Consider the following 20,944-nt stretch of genomic DNA (forward strand, 5'->3'; position numbering starts at 1 on the left):
AAGGGCGAGACTCTGGGGTATAACCCATTTCCAGGGCTAACACTCAGACTTCAGGTGATATTTATTACTACAAGTTGAACATTCCTAATCCAAAAATCTGAAATGCTCCAGAATCCAAAACATTGTGGTCACCAACATGATGCCACAAGTGGTAAATTCCACATGATCGATGGTCACAGTCAAAATGCAGTTAAAACTTTGTTCCATGTGCAGAAATATTAAAAATATTATATACAATTACCTCCAGGCAATGTGTATAAGGTATCTATGAAACATAAATGAATTTCGTGTTTCAACTTGGGTCCCCAGCTCAAGAGATCTCATTATGTATATGCAAATATAGGAAAATATCAACAAATCTGAAATCTGAAACACCTCTGGTCCCAAGCATTTCAGATGAAAGATCCACATGTGCCCCTGCTTATTTTGTATAATAGTATTGCTGGGATTCAGGAAGCACAGACCTTTATGTTGAAATGAAAAGGAAATAAAAGCAAACCAAAGCCAGTGCTCCTGCCTCGCTCATCAAAGCACTGTTTTACCTGGTTGGTAGAAATCAGGTGACAGCTCCCTGGCCACAGCTCTCGCGATGTCGCACTCCTGGCGAGCGGCCAGCGCGGCCTGGTCGGCAGCATCGGCCTTCGCCCTGGCGTGTGCAGTCCTACATGGGGTACAAAAGGACGAGTCAGCATAGGTGGCCCCTTGTTACTTACACAGGGACAAGCAAATTGTAATCTGGGAAAAGAAATGTTAATTATGATTATGGCCCGACACCCACAAGAGCAAAAATTTTAGAGTTCTATTGCCGTAAAATTTCAATGAAGATGCCATAGATGAAACTAAACTTCCTATGAATTGCCTCAGCCCTTCTCTCAAGGGAAATGAAAAGCAAGCACAAGGTCTGTGTAGCTTGATGCTAAGTGTGGTTTTCAAAACTTACTGGATCAAATCTCCTGTTGACTTTGGTTGGCATTTCTCCCCACCCCTAAAATTATGGAAAGTAGAATTAGAACATATAAATTAATACAGTATTTATCGAATTAATTTCTATGGTACAATCAGTGTAAGAATTTGACTAAGAAAGGTCTGCCCACTGGCATGTTGGTGAAGTAGCTCTTTGAAGAAAAAAATTAGCGAAATGGGGATTGGTAGCGTTTACTCATATCCATGTGTAAATGCTCTCACCGTGGCCAATTTCAGGCTATCAGCATGATGCCACTGGATGTGTAGTGGGGAGATGTGCACTACTGGCGCTCGCCAGCCGGAGCAAACCACAGGGCCCGCTCTAAGAACATGCTCAGAAGGGTTCCTGAGGAGTCCATTTAGCTGACTTTTAGGCATGTTTCTGGTATGAACCAAAAAGGTGACAGCGAGGCAGAACTGGCAGGGATGAAATGGATCTTTCAGTCTTCCGTCACCTCCCTGGCCTGTCCTCACTCATGAAAACCTCTCATCTTTCTGGATGACTAGGGTTATGGGGAAGGTGGCACGAAAAAGAACAGGGTTTCTTATGGCTGGACCAGGGAATGATGTCTACTGGTCCCAGAGAGGGTTGGAGGGAAGAAAACAACAACAACAACAACAACAACAACAACAACAACAACAACAACAAAAACTCTGGTTTATCTGCTCTGCGGAGGGGAAGGCCTTGTCCCGTTAGTCTTCAGATGTTTATGGGTACCTCTTTCTTATGACTTTGTAAACTTTCTATTATATTTTATTAGCACTAGGTAGGGCTATAGATAACTAGCAGTGAAAACTTAATGGAAGTCTGAAAAAGGTGCTTACACTTATGTTGGAGACAGCAGGAGAGAGGAGGAGTTGGGAAAAGGCATGGACTTTGGATGCTCTTCAGGGAGAACACACAGCTGGAGGAGGCTGGCAGGCGCAACTCCTGGGACCAGACTGCAGGGGAAAACATGGGGGGAACCGGGCCTGGCCTGAGACAAGGGGGCCAACTGGTAGGAGGCTCCCTTTTCACATTACTCTCTTCAATAACTTCCTCTCGTCCTGTGCTCTCATGGGGCCCCTTTCACTTCTATTTAGGCTCTAAGCAAGCATGGAGGCTTGATGTATTCGAATGTAAGCTTTGTCTTCACGTTTTAAATTTTTGGTCCTCTGTCATAATCCCAAAGTGCAGAACACACCGTGGCACACACTATTTATTGACGGACCACTTTATGGATAAAGGAATAAATGATGCTTCCTTAGGAAAAGCTGGGTAGTTCTTAAAACTGAATGGAAGGACAAAACCATAGAGACCGTAAAAAGATCCGGAGTTGCTAAGAGTTCGGGGTGTAGTAGGGAAGAATGAATTGGTAGAACAGAGGGCATATCTGGGGGAGTTTAATTATTCTGCATGATACTGTAGTGGGGGACATTACCTATTTGTCAAAATCTATAGACTGTACAACACAAAAATGAATGAAGCCTGATGTAAACTATAGACTTTAATACTAATGTATTAATACCGGTTCATCAATTAGACCATATGCACCTCAAAATGCAAGACGTTAATAATAGGGGACACTGTGTGTATGCATGAGGAGAGGAGGTATATGGGAACTTTGTAGTTCCTGTTCAATTTTTCTGATAACTTAAAACTGCTCTAAAAAAATAAAGTCTATTAATTAAAAATGAATCATCAAAACTGCTATTTCTAAACCATGGAGGACGCTTTAGATTATTTGTGTACAGGGTATCAGGAAATATGAAATGGAAATAATATCAAGAGGGAAGGGACATATTCTTAACCAGCTGTCGGGATAACCCCGCATGGGTGCCATTGCTAATCTATGATGGGTAATGCCTTAGTTCTGTGTGTTGTGCCTGAGAATCAACGGATGCCCTCTACTAATGTTCTTTCAGTTTCTCAGAATCTAAACTTTTTTTTCCCCCAAATGATTTTCCATTTTGTCTGCTATTCTTAGCCAGGGCCTAATTATGTCTAGGTGTCATAATTAATGAAGCCATAAGAGTACAGCTATGCTGCTTTATAATACAATCTCTTAGCCCTTTAATAAATTTGCAAAACTCAAGTACAGATAACTTACTCTGATCCAATCACAACACACCACCATACAGTCAAATAAACAGTAGTAGTATATCTACTACTTTGTATAATATGCTAAACTGCAGAATAGACAAATACAGCTTAACCTTTCTGCAAATATATTTTGGAAGCACAGCATCAGTGAAGGCTGCTAGCATTTAACCCTTTACTTTTTTATTTGCTGTTTCCTGTAAGACCACACAGCAAAGGAGGACCTTTCTATCCAGCCTAGCTCTGCGGCTCAGTGCTACTGTATAGCTGGCCAGATGAGTCAAGACCACATTCAAACCTGAATCCTGAAGTCTGCTCAAGAGCTTTTGGAACCGATGACAAGAAGGAAGAACAGGAACCCACTGTGAGTTTGCTGTTAACACCAGCCTGTAGAGCTAAGGCCAGTGGCATGTCTAGATTTTGCCCAGGAATAATCTGGACTTGCCTCTGGCTCATGTTAGTGAATTCATGTGATCACATCCCAGGCTCAGCTCCAGAGTGACACACGACCCCTGTAATCAGTCAATTGTGATTGTTTTTGTGTTGGGGGGAGGGTTCAGGTCAGGCAGTCCGGAGAGATAAGCTGAAACCACTCAAACTGCATGCCCTGATGCTGTTGCTGGTCACAGGCAAAACGTGCATACACCAAAGTGGCATATGTGCCCCAAAGCATTTCATGTATCAAAAGACTGCTGACATTTACAAATCTTCAGACCTTCAAGAGTCTCCAAATACCATTATCTCAGATACTTTCTCCCATCAAATGCAGTAAAAAGTAACTGAAAGGCCACTTCTTTCAGTTAAGCATCAGCTGTTGACTTTCTTTTAGGGCTATATATTTTTAACAAATAAACCAAATTTTTAACTTGTGAAGAGCTGCACCTTATGCGTGAAGACGCCACAGCCATGCTGGCTGCGGAGACCTGGGCAGCTGGTTATGCTCACTGAGCAGCTATGGAACTCCCTCCTGGACATAAGCTCTGCAGAGGTCAACCGTGACCAGCCACAACAATAAATGGGGAATTTCTGAATGCTAGGCATCACCTGTAGTTACAAACTTAATGACAAATTATTTTCCTAACCAGCAATTTGATGAGTATGTGAGGTTTCCTTTTCTTTAATGACTGAAATAGTGTTTTATGAGCTCTCTAGTTGGCTTAGGAGAAGATAATCTAGTTTCCTTTTCTTAAACGTATAAGGCTTTAACAAAAAGCGTACTCAATCATACATGGAACATGCTGAGCATATTCTCCTCCTGCTAAGGTACACATGGGTCTCTGAGACATCTCCAAGCTCCTTTCAATCTCTTATACATCTGTGAACTCTCACATAGCTGATAAAGATTTTCATCTAGAATGGAGAACAAGTCTGCTAAAGGTGAAGCGCTATTTCTACTTTTTACATAGCCTTTTCTCAACAATAAACTGCTTCAAAATTGTGCTGATATTGATGTTTTCAAAAATCTGTGGCATATTAAGTCTAAGTTAGTTTACTGATCTGACTCTTAAAACTTGACAGCAGAGGCGATAACCTAATTGATTCAGGGGCTGTCCTTGTGATTTGCTTTGATGTACAAGTATTTCAAGAAAATTATTAGAAAAATTTAAAAATAAAAGCAATTGGCACATAAAAACCCAAGTCTTGGTTGATGGCCACACCATTCTTGCAGCTGCTCAAGGCAAAACCTTTGTGTCATCCTTGACACCTCCCGTTCTCTCACACACCATATCCACTGTCAGCAAATCCAGCTGGCACCACCTTCACAGTATATTCCCCCACCCAGCCATTTCACGTTCTCTGGTTCACTGTCACCTCACCAGGGTTAGTACAAAGGTAACTGACCTCCCTACTTCAATCCTCCTCTCTGCCATTTTATTTCCTTCCAGGTGGTCTTGAAAATGCCTAATAACCAAAAATTCATTCCTGGGTTATGGCACCATGGGTAAGAAAATGCAAAAAATAGGAGCCGTTAGCCTTTCTTTTGGACTGTGACATTATTCATTTATGAGAGACCTAGATTTGAGAAAACCAATTATCCCGTGCAGCCAGTTGGAGCTCTTAAGAAGAAATCAGTCTGTCAAGCAAGGAATACTCTTGATAGGGACAATAACCAACTGGCTCCACAGGCGTCAGCTTAAAATCAGAGGTGTGATTTCTGAGTTACCTGCACCTAGTAAGAAATGACTCTTTCAATCTGGATTTGGGTCTCTGATAAGATAGACTCAGCAAGGCTCAGCACAGGTACACATAGGGCCCTGAAATGTCTGTCCCAACTTCTAACTTGCAATCTTTTATACATCTGCTAACGGACAAAGCTGATAAATATTTTGGTCTAGAATAGACAATAATTCTGCTACAGCTCCATTCTCAGTAAACTTGATTTAGGAAGATGACTTATGTGAACCCATCTTCACCATCTATTCATTACTGAATGTTAATTTTCTCCATAAATTCCTTTTTTTTTTTTTTTTTTTTAAAAAAAAACAAGATAGGACCTGGAATAATAACTTTAAGACAGAATTCTTATGTCCTGGTTTAAAACAAGTTATATCACCAGTGAATAGTTGTCCACTTTGCCAAGGCAGGAGTTCCTGTCTTCTTTTTCTAAAAGCAATATCAAGTTATTTGGATATAAAATGTAAACTATTGTTATTCAGTTATTTCTAAATAATATAAAATGTAAACTATTATGCCCCGTGTTATACTAAAGGGAATAATATCCCTAATGAAGTCTGGTATTTGATATTTCAAGGGCCTAAACTTCTGCAGAGGTGTTATGATATAGGCTTTGAAAGTATTAATAGCCAGAGAGTAGGTGAGGCCATTCTGAGCCACAAATGATTTTTGTCAATGAGATAAAAAGTTCAACCACATTACTCCATCCTACAAATGCATCCACAGATTCGTAGGGAGAGGAGAGGAGCCAAGATTCACATGAAGAATGTTCATATGCCTTTTGTAAAAGGCTGTCCATTATGGGGAATCATTGTCATGTTTATAAAGATCCAGGTGATACACTCCTCCTTAGAGTCTGGTGCCAGGAAAAACGTGGTCTCTGATGCTTAACTGCTGTGCTTCCTTGTATCATACAACATGAACTATGGGATCGATTGTTTCTCTTTTGGTTAAGGCTACCTGGAAACTTGGAGCAAAACTATCCTCAATATATGCGCACAATAACCCTTTCTAACCACATGACTTTATTTTTATACCCTCAATATCAGGAATTCTATCATGTATGTAACTCATTATAGAGTCCTGCAAATACTTTTTGGAAAGCAGGATAAATAAATGAAACAAAACATTCCTGGATTAATAAGCTCTTGTAATACTAAGTTTTCTGAACTCTAGACCCCTGCAGTGTGCTCCTGCTCAGGGGACATATGTAATAATTTAGGAATAGCGGTGTCTACTATTCAGCCTCCTTTTATAAGATTTCTTTTTGTCTATCACCAGAACATTTTTTAAGCTTGGAAAATAAGTGCTTAATTAAGTACTTTATAGACTTTATTCCTTAACACTTGATCAAAAGCTTAATAAGCTTAAAGGCTATATTCTTTGGATAGGACAGATCAAAGGCACATTTCTAATCCTTGATTGGAATATGCCAAACAATTGGTTATTCCACTTCATTGAGCTTTATAAAACTTATCTAAGATTTACCTTCCCATGTTATGTGTTGAGAAAAATCTGAAGTAGAAATATTTAAGGGATGTTTTCTTCTTGGAATAATTTTTGGAGACAGGTCCTTTATAACGAGGGTCATTCAAAAGTTCAAAAACATTACCATTAAATAAGATGAAAACTCCTCTTTAAAACATAATCACTGCAACCCACCGAATGGGATAAAATGTTTGCAAATCATGTATCTGATAAGGGGTTAGTATCTAGAACACATAAAGAACTCCCACACTTCAACAACAAAACAATCTGATGGAAAAATGGGCAAAGGACTTGAATAAACATTTCTGCAAAGAGACACAAATGTCCAATAAGCACTTAAAAAGACACTCAGCATCATTAAGCATAAAGGAATGCAAATCAGAACCACAATGAGATACTATTTCACACCCATAAGGATGGCTACTATAAAAAAAAAAAAACAGATAATAACAAGTGTTAGCAAGGATGTGGAGAAACCGAAGGCTCTGCGCACTGCCAGTGGGAATGGAAAATGGTGCAACTACTGTTAAAACAGGATGGTGGTTCCTAAAAACATTAAAAATATAATTACCACATAATCCACCAATTCTACTTTTCAGTATATACTAAAAAAAAAAATTGAAAGCAGGGTCTCAAAGTGATATTTATACACCTATGTTCATAGCAGCATTATTTATAATAATCCAAAGGTGGAAACAATCCTAATGTCAATGAATGAATAAACAAAATGTGTTGTATGTATTCTAGATACTCTTTATCAGAGAGATGATCTGCAAATATTTTCTCCCATTCAGTGGGATGCAGTGATTATATACATACTGGAATATTATTCAGACTTAAAAAGGAAATTCTGATACATGCCCCAACATGGATGAATCTTGAAGTCATTATGCTAAGTGAAATAAGCCAGTCACAAAAAGACAAATATTACATGCAGTACCTACAGTAGTCAAATTCATAGAGACAGAAAGTAGTACAGTAATTTCCAGGTGGTTGGAGGGGGGAGAATAAAGCATTATTGTTTAATGGGTACAGATTGTTAGTTTTGCAAGATGAAAATGTTCTGAAGATTGGTTGCACAACAATGTGGGTCTACTACTACTGAAATGTATACTTAAATGGTCAAGATGGTAAATTTTATGTTATACATATTTTACAACAACTAAAAAGAAAAGGAAGTCACCTAATGTACTACTATTTACAGAGCATCTTATATATCCAGAGGAAGTGAGGAGAGAAAAAACCAAGGCTGGGCTCTCTGTTGAGAAGTTGCTGCATACAACTCAGCCCTGGCATGCTAAGAATCTAATAGAGGAAACAGCTGTAACGTAAAGCAATAACTGATGGGCATTTTAAGGAAAGAGGGATCGGAACTTTGTAAAATGCGAGCAGACTTATGCCTGTTTGTCAAGCTTTTAACATAAAGCCTGGCATGGAGGCTGTCTTCAACAAATATTAGTGGATGAATAGGTAAAAAAGAGAAAAACATAAAAGATAACCCCAAGATTTCTAATTTGGTGTATGAATAAATGACCTCACTATGGTCTGAGAGTGATGACAAGTTCTGTTTTAGACAACTAGGATTTTACACGACACAGGCATCTGTAGTTGGAGATACAGGGCTGCTATGCAAATTAAAGGTCAAGGTTCTAAACGGAACTGTGAGCGTCATGTCACAGAAGATGCGTTCAATGAAAGGTGACTGAACTCACCAAATAAGTGAGTCAAAAAAGCAAAGAACTAAGGACTGAGACAAAAGTGTCCTTGGGTGAACGAAACAGGAAGGTAAATGGAACAGCAGTAGCATACAGGTAGAAGGGGAACTTCTAATAAAGCTGTTCACAGTTCTTGTTCTTGCACAAATCCTGGGCTTTTAGGAGGTAAGCGGGCCAGATCTGAATTTGCCTTATCTCTGGGGCAGCTGCATGTTTCTCAGCCTGCCTGGCGGATTTATGTGCAGTCACTGAAATGAGTCAGTACTGGAGAAGGTGAGGGCTAGGGAAAGTTTGCTGAATTTGATAAGAACCTTTCAGAAAGCAGTTCTCACAAGGAGGCCACCCCAGAAGCCGGACTGAAGGGAGTTGGCGAGGAAGCGGGCAGAGGAAGCCGAGGAAGCAGGTGTGGGCCACATGCTGGAGACTTTTGACCCAGAAAGGAAGGAGGAAATTTGGACAGTAACCAGAAGGATTAGCTGGGTCAAGGAAAAAGACACTTTACTCGTATTTTAAGAAAATGAGAGCTGATCCTGTTGGAAGGTGGGAAGGATGCCCAGAGAACAGGAGAAAATGAAGCAGCTCTGAAAAGGTGACAATTGCTGGAATTAAGTCCTGGATAAGTGAAAGAAAGGAAACAGGAAAGAATGTAAGAACAGTGAAAGGGGTGATTCAGTGATTTTAAGGATCATAAAACCTGAAGAAGCCTAAGCTCAAAAAAGACCTAAAGTGTCGTGGGCTTTGGAACCAGGCAGACCCAGGTGCACACCCCACTTTATCACATGCTGGCTGTATCACCTTAGTCTCAATTTCCTCACCTGTAAAATGGGAAGAATATTACTTCATAGAGTTGGTCTGGGATAAGAACGAATATATATGAAGTACTTAGTACTAACACAGAGAGGTACTTAGTAGATAAATGCCCATTATTGATCTTCTGTTGAAATAAACAGCTGGCAGGGGAAATCTGGGGCTTAAAGTAAAGAGGTAAAGATTTGGAGTCAGCCCTGTACAGAAGTTCTCAGAAATGTTAAGAAAGGCACATTAGAATCTGTATGATTCTGTATCGTTCTCTAGCAGGGCTGTCTCTTCTGGGAGAAGAAGATAAGGGAAAAGGTGGCTTTGATGCAGGGTCAGAGACATGGAGCAAGGAGGATGGGGAGCACGGTGTAACCCATGACAGAGTTCTGGGTAGGAAGGAAGGAAGTGTATAGAGCCTTTGGACCAGAGGAAATAGAAAGGGTGAAAAATCAAGCAAAAAATCAGGCAGGCCAAATTATTTTAAAATGGATGCATATTCTATAAAATGGTACTAGATATAACCCTGACTCCATGTTCTTTTTAGCACTGGAGCAAACATCTGAAAGTGCTTGATAAGAACTTCAGAACCTGAGAAGACCTTCTGGGTAATGATGAGAATTACCAACGTCAATGCTGTTTTTGTTCACCTATCAGTGTTGTTATGCTTCTTGTCCTTTGCCAATGGTCCACTATGGGTACATATTTAAGCATGACTAAGAATTAGAGCAATTCAAGACTGCATCATGGGCAAAATACATGATGGCAGCTAGGGCTATTCAGCTGAATGACACACTGACCAAGTGATCAGATCATAAACTGACCTAATCTCCACTTAGCAGCTGCAAATGCCCACTAAATGCACACTGTGGTGCTCAAATGGTTCCATTTTATACATACTTATAACTACATTTTTAAAAATTAAGCAAATACCATTCACTCCTTAAAAGTGACATGTGCCCGCTAGAACTCCTCCTTGAACTCACAGTTGAAAAACATTCTCTAAGGTTATACCTGTTTTATATTATCTAAAATGGTTATCTAGAAATCTCAGATCCACCAGTCTGCCACCTCACTTTGGTCTGTCTAGATATGCCCAACCAGTGAAGAACAAAAAGATCTATTCCTCTATCAGGCTTTTGATGCTGAACAGTATGAACATGAACTTGCTTGGGACTGGCTGTACAAAACCATTGTGCGTCCTAAGCTCTATCCTTGTCAAGGCACACATTTTGAAGTTACAGAGTTTATGAGAGAACTGTTTTGTGAGGAACGTTAAAAAATTAGGGGTATAGTTATTCTCTCAGTGAACTTGTTTTATTCACTTCATGTTTCCTTGTAGGAACTGTCGCTCTGTCACTGTTTATTTCACATCTGTTTGATCACAAGGAATTATTCATTCTATAGTTCAACTAAGAAGCCCATGCACATTTTTACTTTAAATCTTCAGTTTCTTGCTGCAACAGATATTGAGGAGAGCAATACAAGCACAAGGGTATTTGCCTTGATTTATATTAAACTTCTGGTTTTGCTCTTGAAACTTCTGCTTTAATAGACATATTAAAACACACTATTTGAGCTGAACGGGGCTCTAAGAGTCCACATGATCCCTCCTGGTGACCAGGCAATTACTTTTCCTTCTGTAGAGACCTGAGACTCAGAGAGACTAAGGAATATATTCAAAGTCACACAGCAAAGTCATATGGCTACCCAAAGGAATCAATGGGTAGAGCCCAGGTCTCCTAACCTTTAGGATGAAGACTACGTTGTGAAAAGAGATTTCTTTATTACCATCTTCTAGATTTGTTTTAGCAAACATTTTGTTATTATCATCTAGTTATACATTTTTCTTTCTACTATAGGAATTCATTTATATCTAGAGTTCATCTTCTTGTATTCATGCTTTCTCTGTGAATCTGTCACTGCTCTCCTCACTTCTCTATTCAATCTTTTATTTTAATACATTTATGCCTCCTATTGAAAAATGCACATTTTGAGCTTTCTTCTCCCAATATATATTTTTTTAACCAGTTTCAGCTGACCTTCAAATGAAATAACACAGCTTAGGAAACATCTTACTAAAGACTATAGGACAGATTTGGTTTTCATCAAGGTTATTCTTTAGCAGGAACATTTTTAGGTGGTGTTAAAAATACTACAGATTCATCCAACTCATAGTTGCCTTCCCCAAATCACCAAATTAGTAATCAACGCCTCCAAGTTTAAAAGGAAATATCAGAAGATCATCTAGTTCTTCCGAGATTCTTAAGAAGTTTTCTTATTTTTCCTCATGGGAGTCTCAAATTTGTTGAGTTTACCTATTTTTAGCATTTGCTGTGTTACACCAAAAACAAATTCTTCATCCCAATACTCAAGAGATAAAATAATAGCTTATCTGAGGACATTGAGAAAATGGAAGCAGAAACAAATATGTAAACCAGGGTGACTCGTTTCTGTTTAGTACCCTTAAATAAAAGTAACATTGGTACAATTTGGGGAGCAAAGTCAGTTTTGAAGATGAATGCATGTACATCAAGATAAAAATGTTCAATTCTCCTTCATTAAAAATGGTGGTAGAAATGCAAGTCAGGATTCAAGCCAACTAAGTACAAGAATCATGTTAAACCCTGGCTCAAATAACAGGAATCTTTTCCTCTGGTTCTCATAGATTGTTAGTGAACTGCTTCAAAGTTTACATACTTACCACGCTTATAGGACTTGGGATATTCTTGACCAGGAGCCTGCTGTCTGCCTGGGTAGATCTTCTAGACACATTTTGATGAGCTTTTAACCTTTATTATCTTCGTAGTGGGATTGATTCTGGGCCCTGGGATGCCACGGCTGTCGGTGGAATGGATGGACTCCTGCTACAGCCACTGAGGAATGCAGGGTCTGCCCTCCTGGACTCCATTCCTTAGTGACAGATGCAGTAACTTGAATGGAACTACTCCTCACCAATCCAAGGTTCAGACTGAGTCCAAAGAATCTCAAGAATTATTCTAGGCACAATGGGAATGCTGCACATCCCCTAAACAAGGGGGAAATTTAGGACGTCATTTCCACCGAGGCAAGAATTTCTAGAGGCCCAAGAATTCAGAATCTATGGACTGCCATCTTGTAACTGTAGGGAAATTGACTGAATCGGGAGGAGTAGGGAAAGTAACCCGCCAACACCCCAGGCCCACCCTCCCCCTTGTTGCAAGTTGTCTAGTATTAGTTTTGGGGTCCAGGGCCTTGCCTGCTGCTTCGCTGCTATCTGACAGCTACTTTAGTGGTGTCTACAGGATTGCCCTAGACATCAGGCTGTACTTGCCAAGTTAGACTTGTTCAATGTGCTAAGTCTTGGCCAGCAATAGGAGTACTGGAAATCGTTTTTCCTGCCTTTTCAATACAATCATACTCGTCTTCTGACATGACAACAGACTTGGTGACAAAAAGATGTGCCCTCACCTTACTGGCTGACTCTGCCCTATCTGAAGCACAAATGTGAAAAATCCCCTTCCATTTAAAGCAGAGAACCCTGTAGCCATGAGGCTCTCTAGGATTTAAAAATACATTTTAAAAATGCATTTAAAAATACATTTTTAAAACGCATTTAAAAATTTGGACCTAAATGTTGCTGCAACAGGCACAATGGGAGATGGGACTTCACAGGCAATGCTTTGTTATGGCATGAAGAAAACAGGGGCACAGAAAACCCTTTTATAGTTTCATATGGAGTCTCGTGGGCTGGCCAGTAGCCCTGAAAACATGAGGGCTGTCAGGGCAAGGAGAGGCCTGTGAGGTCCATCACGTTGTTTAGAAGAATCACATCCTGCAGGGGCTCCCACTGCCCTAGCAGACAGGGCTTCTTCCAAGAGCTGGAACACCCTGGAAAATGGCATTTGTTCCACAGAATAAGAAGGAGAGTTAAGAAGCCCCTTCCCATCCAAGACAAAGAGGCAGGCAACTGCACAGAAACTCGAAGGGGGGTTGCTCACTGCTTGCAGCTATGCCGTCAGGAGCTTTTACTAACGCTACGCATGTCCTGCTGCTCCTTGTCTTCTGAGTGACACTTCTCCAGGTTTCACATAACTTTTGAATTTGTGTTCCCTAAAATAATCAACCCTGGCCTGTCTTCCCTGAATTTTTTTCATTGCTGTCCAAATCCTCATTTCCTGATCAACTATATTTTCTACCTCCAACAAAACCTCAACATACTTAACGATCTATACATGTCTAGAAATGCTTTTACATTATTTGCTACTCTGGGCACACAGGTAATTCTGCCTAGTTCTAAATATCATGTTCACTCTTCTTTCCCTACTTATTACATACATTGCATACATCATTCTGCTCCAAACCCTCTGTAACGCTAGGGGTGAAAAGAAAGCTTCTTCTCCCTTAAATCTCTCACTGGCAAAAGATCACTGCTGGCAACAGTCAATTATAAATATGAAGTTTCTCTGTAATGTTTTTCCAAGACGTCATAGTAACAACAGCTCAAAGCATGATCTTGTATGGCAGAGTGAAATGAAAAGGTTCTGATTTGATCAGAGATGCCTCTGTTGGACCCTTAGCTCTGAGATACCACAAGTATAGCTTCTTGCAAGTTACTTATTGAAATATATTTTCTAGGGTGCTGGCATAATTCCAGAAAACAGTTTGTCTATCTTGGCTGTCAAAGTATGAAATTAATTTTTAAACCAAAACTTTGTCTACTCTAAATATAATGGAAAGACCTAGATTATTTTTAAAATCTTCTTTGTAATCTTAGAAGAAACTATCAGTTTAACCACACCATTTGTAACTACCAACTTAAATGTTATAAGGCGATGAATCCCTTGTATAATGACAAATCTCTCAACTACTGAATGTTTGCTCGGTGGGTTTAATATGATTGTGAATTTTAGAGAAGAATATATAAACCTGTAGACACATTTTAAATATGTATACATTATATTAGATTGAAATACATATATATCTGCACCAACTTAGGAGTATCTGAAAGTTTTTTGTTTTCATTTGGGGCAAATACTTAACTGAATTCTTCTTTTAATCAAATGTTTTTTGGTTTTGTTGAGTCCCAGGAAAAATAACAAGAAAAACGAATCAACAACAATGACGACAAACCCAACCACACAAAACACTTCAGGAATGAATAATTTAACCGAAATATTAGATACAACTCTTATATTAGCACTGCTGTGACAACAAGTCAGGATTGCTCATATTTTTAAGTTATAATTTCATTGTCTACAGTACCAGGCTCCTCTGTCAAATAAGGCTTTATTACAGAGCTATTATGTAATTCAATTCATGGCTTAAAAATGTCTCCTAAGTCTGGAAATCCTAATTGGAATGGTACTGTTCTTGCCTCTTGGTAAGAAATCATTAAACTGGAATTCAGTAACCAGATTTTATTTTAAAAATAATACAGCACATTTTATTCAGTTTTTGAAATACCCTTCTAAGCTTTTGAGTGATTTAACCAGTCTTTTTTTTTTATGCCCTGGGACCTTATGTTGACCTGAAGTTTAAGTTATGAAGGAGGTGTCCTATCTTCTGTTGTTACTTGAGCCTCTACAGCCTCTCTCAAAAGCCCATTTTTCCCGTCCCTTAGCCATCTCCTGGCAAGGAGCCCCAGTCCCTGCCATTTGCCACTTGTTCTAGGCTATTTTAATTCTGGACAAGTTGTGGTAGTAGGCTATATTTAAATTGGCCTGCTCTGCGAAGAAACACGGCAAATGCACGTGGCACCTTTTCCCTTTTTGACATAATCCAATTGCGCGCTGGCTCTGAATCAAGCTGTGAGATTCTGCACCACACACCCTGGCTTGACTCCCACTCCCTGATTCCCAGGTGTTTACCACCCAATAGGTGGGGCAGTGGGCGTTTTCTGGGAGAAATGAGCCATGGCAGGGACCGGTGGCGCAGTCACCAGAAACTTAAGAGACTGAATTGAGAAACATGAACAATAATGAAAGGAAAAGTAAAGATGCTTTCTGGCTCCAGCTGAGCACTGCTGGAATATTTATAGAATAATTTTTCAAAGACCAATTTCCAGATATAAATTTTGTAAGGTGTAATACATTTATCGAGAGAAGCTTACAAGAAACTGCATGCACACAAAAAAGCCAGCTGTCTCAAGTTTCTCAGCTTTTAGATGTGGACATTCTAAGCACATTTGGTTCTACGCTGTGCCTCCCTTTTGCCCCCTCCACTGCCATTAGTTTAGACATTTCTGTGCTAGACAGAGGGTATAACTTCTTACCTGGAGTTATGTTGTTGCTTCAAGAAGAAAAATAGGTCAGAAATGCCCGGAATCATTAAGAATTAAATAAAATGTACAAAACACCTTTCTAGAGAACAGCTGTTGAGGGCTTGTAAACTTTCACAGTTCAAAGTTGACCTAAAGCCAGAATTATCCCTCTATCATGAAAAATCAGAGGACAGTTAACTTTTAAGGGAATGTTTTACATGTCTAGGACTTTTGCCTAAAGACCTAACACACATGATGCTGATATTAACATCTTCATTTTGCTGGCAGCTTAAATTATATGATCATATTCACCTAGCAGATCTAGAGGAATTTTAGTACAGAAAGCAAGGTTTCAGCCTATTTACTTTTAAGATGTTTATTTTGCTTCCCTAGGCTATGAGAATTTTCCTACTGTCAGCCAAATTTCTATTTGATTTTTTGTTGAATAAACATTACTACCCAAGCAAGTAGTAAATAACAGAATGGGCTTTTGTTTTCTGGAATAAGCAGGAAAACCATCTTAAAAATGTTAAGTTAAAAAAAGTTTTCATCCACTTAGACTTGAATTAATTCAAAGCCACTTTTAAATGTCCCTAACACAGGAGGGACCATTCACAGACTATTTGGTTACATGTAGTCAGGGATACAGACTTTCAAACTTATCTACATAGTAGCAAAACAGAGATGTCTGTTTTTACTGGAGGGCACGTAAGTGTTATTGAATATAATTATGGTTTGAATATAATGAAAACACAACTCCAAATAAATCCCATGTTACCCTTAGTGCTCTGAGCTTTCAAAGAGCAAATTCCAGATTTCAGTAAACAAAATGTCATCTTCTTTCCTGAATGCCTTCCCAAGCTCTCTGGTATTTTTTTAAGTAAGAAAATTATCTAAGGTCTTCTTAGTTTTTCTTTTCCTTTTCTAAGATGTTTCTCCAAGCTCATTCTTAAGGCCAGCATGACAACGAAAAATGTGAGCGACTCTTCCACCGTAACTATGCAGAACTGTACTTAGCAAGAGGTTGTGTATTCACTGATCTGGATCAAGAACCTGCCTTGGAGGCCTACTCTGTCTACAACACAACAGACAATGGGAGCATAACGTCCTTAAAGGAACTTCCAATCCTTTAATGTAACAGTCATCAGTTTTTCTTCACAGAACAAGGATATGAGGCAGACGCACTTCCCCACCCTCTGCTCTGAGAATGGGGAGAAAGGTTCCTGAGTCTTCTTTCTTACATCAGAATCAAATCAGGAAAGAGATCAATTCTGGCCTTAAAAAACAATCGAAGTGGTTATTATTGAGCTTTTAAAAATATTTTTAAAAAGTATTCCTAATTATGGTTCAAATTTGATTATACTGTATGCTTCCCTGTAATACTATCAACTATAAACACACATATAGCTCATACATGCTCTAAGATTTAAATGAATGAAAGGGTTATGGGTCATTATTTCTAGGAATGAGAGGGTAAAGGAGAAGTTAAGAGAAAGTGTATATTCTTTTAAGGAGGCCAGGAGAGAAACTAACATTAAACAGACACATAAAACCATAGGTGCTGGGAGCTGGAAAAAAGGGGCATGGGCCAAAGTTTTTAGGTAAGAGTCGTGACAGATGGGACAGGTCTCAGATGTCTACACTAGCCACAGGCTCGTGCTCCACTCATCCTGAACAACAGGCTGATCCGAGGCTGTGAAGGTGGGAGCAGGGAGATGACCTGTGAACTCTGCCCTCTGTAACATGAAGGTCAAGCCCCAGGCTCTCGCCTTTATGTGGCAGTAACAGGACAATATATAAAGGAGAGTGAGAGACTCTTCCTAGTCAATGACTTGCAACCTATAAATTACTACCATTGCAAAAATATAAATACCTGGGATATACTGATGATATTAAGTTAATCAAGTAAGTGTTGATAATAATGATAATTACTGTTAACACCGAGTGCTTATTATATGACAGATTTAACTAGCATTATCTGAGGAGTTTCTGCATAACATCTGTAATCTACCTTGGGCCACCAGCTGGTGAGTGGTGGAAGCTAGGGTGGCCTGAAGGTAAGAACTACACATGCGCACCTGCACCCCACCCCACTGTCCTAGTCGAGCTGTAGATTTTTGCTATGGTGTTCTTTCTGTCCATCCTGTCTGTAAATCCTTGGTTTTCCTCATCATCTGAATTAATAAAAGATGAACATTTTCTTTCAAATGATTTAAAAAATTTTTCTCAAATCAACATACAGTTCTCCTTACTGTATGAGTTGATTCTTGCATATAATGACTTTTTAAGAGACAAAGAGTTTTTAGTATAAATAAGAGTATAATCAACCATAACATGTCATAAGTGATTGTTAGCTAAACTAGCTCTTCAAATTACGTTACTTTAAGATAAAAAACTTATCAAGTTTCAACATCTCCCTTAAGCCCTTGTAAGATGCTGAGGTGTTGCCACTGTTGTTTGTTCTCATTCACTGAGGTTTCAGCAGGTGACGCAGGCCAAACTCGCTCTAGCAAGCACTTTGTGATCTTGGGGTGGCATATGAAGCCCTCTGCCTGCAAGGCCACCCTGAGGCCACACTTGCCATTCCATCCTGGTCCCCGCTGTGCTTCCGCCATCTGGAGGCCCTCACTGTTCCCTTCCTACCCACTGCCCTGGGCATGTCCTTAGGTGTCTTGGCACCTGTAATATTTGGCATTGAAAAGCCAGCTACCTCAATCTACAGCATATTGTTACAACCACAGCATAAATGCAATCCTTGGATTAGATAAGCATAATGGAATTTTAGTCTTCCTGGACTATAGATGTAGACACATTATTTAGGATTCACAGACTTCAAAAGTGCCAAACTCCAAGTACCTCTTACATCATACTTGTACACAGCCGAAGTTGAGTTTCTTGCTGTTTGTCTAATCCATTCCTATGGCGGCTAAGAGCATGGGTTCTGGAATCAGACTGCCTGGATGTGAACCAGCTCTCACCACTCACTAGCCTGTAACCCAGGGTAAGTTACTTAGCCTCATCGTGCCTCAGTTTCTTATCTGTGAAACATGAATAGTGGTAGAACCCACCTCTTAGGGCTAGATGAGGCTCACAGATGATATACATAAATCCTAACAAAAAATACACACGGTGCTGGGCAAAGAATGAGCATTTAGTGGTATGCAGAGAATATTTATCCATTTGATTAATAACTTAAAAATAAGTTTCTAAATAAGTAATATATTCACATGGCTCAAAGATATATTTTTTAAAAAAGGAAGAGTCTCCCATTCACCCTGATACTAATCCAGCCATAACTAAACAGTGTTGCTTTTTTTGTTGTTGTTAAGCAAAAGGATTTTTCCCAGAGTTTATGTATATACAAGAAAATATGAATATAAAATCCTATTTCCCGTTTCTAAACAAAAAGAGGCAATATATACGATATTTATTGATATAGCTTGGCTGTGTCCCCACACAAATCTCATCTTGCATTCCCACGTGTTGTGGGAGGGACCCGGTGGGAGGTAATTGAATCATGGGGGCGGGTTTTTCTCCTACTTTTTCTCATGATGGTAAGTCTCATGAGATCTGATGGTTTTAAAAAGAGGAGTTCCCCTGCGCAAGCTCTCTCTCTTTGCCTGCTGCCATCCATGTAAAACATGACTTGCTCTTCCTTGCCTTCCACAATGATTGTGACGCTTCCCCAGCCAGGGGAACTGTAAGTCCAATATATGGTACTGTTTCTCCCATAGCCAGGATTCACGGGTCCAGAAATCAAGGGGTGGAAGTGGAAGTGGCACCACTCACCATCACCCCTAGTGATCCACTAGCAAAAAGTTTTGCTTTCTGTTCCCGTGACATTACATTCTGCTGGCCTAGAGGTTTTAGTTCCAGAAGGAGGAATGCTGCCACCGGAAGACACAACAATTCCATGAAACTGGAAGTTAAGATTGCCACCTGCACACTTTGGGCTCCTCCTACCTTTAAGTCAACAGGCTAAGAAGGGAGTTACAGTGTTGGCTGGGGTGACTGACCCACACTAATACACTTACGTACCTTTGTAAAATGCTACCAGAAAACAGTAACCAAGCTTAAGGTAATATGTTGTGCCAAACTACTGTATCCTTTTCCTTTCTTCAGGGATGACAGAGAAACAGGACAGCAGAGAGTTAATGGGGTGCTGGTCAAAGACTTGGATTTGGGTCCTGTTCTACCATTTGTAAGCTGCGTGACTCTGGCAGATCACTTAAAAGTCTTGGATGTGAGGAAGTGGTATTGCCAACATGTTTGTGTGGGAATATAATGAGGGATGTGTGTAAGAGTTTTGTAAATTATGAAGCAAGATAGACACACACACATAAACACAAACACACAGGCACACACACACGTGCACACACAGCATCATTTTAAGTTAGAAGCTGCCACAACCCACAAGGCCACTCTTCCCACTCTGGAAACACCGGTATATGGCTGTGGAAACACGAAGTCCCTGTTTCTGACTCAGTAACTGGCTGGCCAGAGGACATTCCTTGTCTAGGGTCCCAAGGCTCTACCATTCCTTGAGAAACAAAGACCCGGTGTGAGGTGGACTCTGACTTAGCTCAACTTTGTTCAACGTTTCCAATATGGATCCAGTTTCTTTGGGAGCTGAGCTAAAATGTCATCAACAGTAATTTTTACCTAATGCTAGGCTTAAGGTTTGAAAATAAACAAGAGGTAAATTGGGAAGGGGAGCAGAAGATGACACCGAAGACTTCCTAGCAGTTTTTACTTCCTCAGAAGCAACACAACCAGGTTAGTCCTAAAACCAGGGCTGCCAGACTTTAATCCCTCTGCGTTCCTGACACTGGCAGCAGCTGGGATCTTAGGTTCCTAGGGGCTGAACACAGGTGGAGTAGTAGCTCTGCATGGGGGCTTAAGACACTGGATTCCTTCTATTGCAGACTCCTCACTACTTAGGCCTAGGGCCCTTCTATCTACCTGTGATATATTCATTTCCTCATTTAAAATTAAGGGGTGAGAAATACGGCAATTCCAATTCATTTCTTATACAAAAATCTAACATAATCTCTCCCCTTGCTATAAAAGCAGATAAAAGTGTGTATGTTCTGGCTTACAGCTACCCATCTCCACCCCTTGGCTTTCCCGTGACTCCAACAACAGCCCTTCAATAAAACCTAAGAATTCTGAGGAACACGGTTTGAAAACCACTGGAAAACTAAAGAGTTCTAAAGTTCCCTTGAACTTGAATATTCAATAGTTGTGGTAGCTGCACTTTTATTTTTAGAGAAATTCATTTATTTGTATACATGAAAACTAGATTTCTTTATTGTTATTTAGTGTTGATAGTCTTCGTATTAAATACGAATTTTTTTTGCTTTGGTAAAAAAACATAGAGGTATCACATTCAACAAAGGAGAGGCAAATACACCTTCTAAGTAAACTTTCCTATCACTTGAATGATAAAGAATCTTAAATAATGGCCTATGCACAGCAATGAAATCA

General features: G+C 39.7%; 1 protein-coding gene across 3 annotated transcripts in view; it reads right to left on the reverse strand.

Moving 5' to 3' along the window:
• Positions 1–20,944, reverse strand: part of JPH1 (junctophilin 1) — an 80,034-nt gene that overhangs the window by 19,197 nt on the left and 39,893 nt on the right. For all 3 annotated transcript variants that reach the window (XM_025394766.1, XM_025394765.1, XM_025394764.1), the window contains exon 3: positions 543–661. In XM_025394766.1, coding sequence (XP_025250551.1) covers positions 543–661 — 119 coding nt within the window. The remainder of the gene's footprint in view (positions 1–542; positions 662–20,944) is intronic.

The sequence above is a fragment of the Theropithecus gelada genome, chromosome 8 (assembly GCF_003255815.1).
Source record: "Theropithecus gelada isolate Dixy chromosome 8, Tgel_1.0, whole genome shotgun sequence".
NCBI lineage: Eukaryota > Metazoa > Chordata > Mammalia > Primates > Cercopithecidae > Theropithecus > Theropithecus gelada.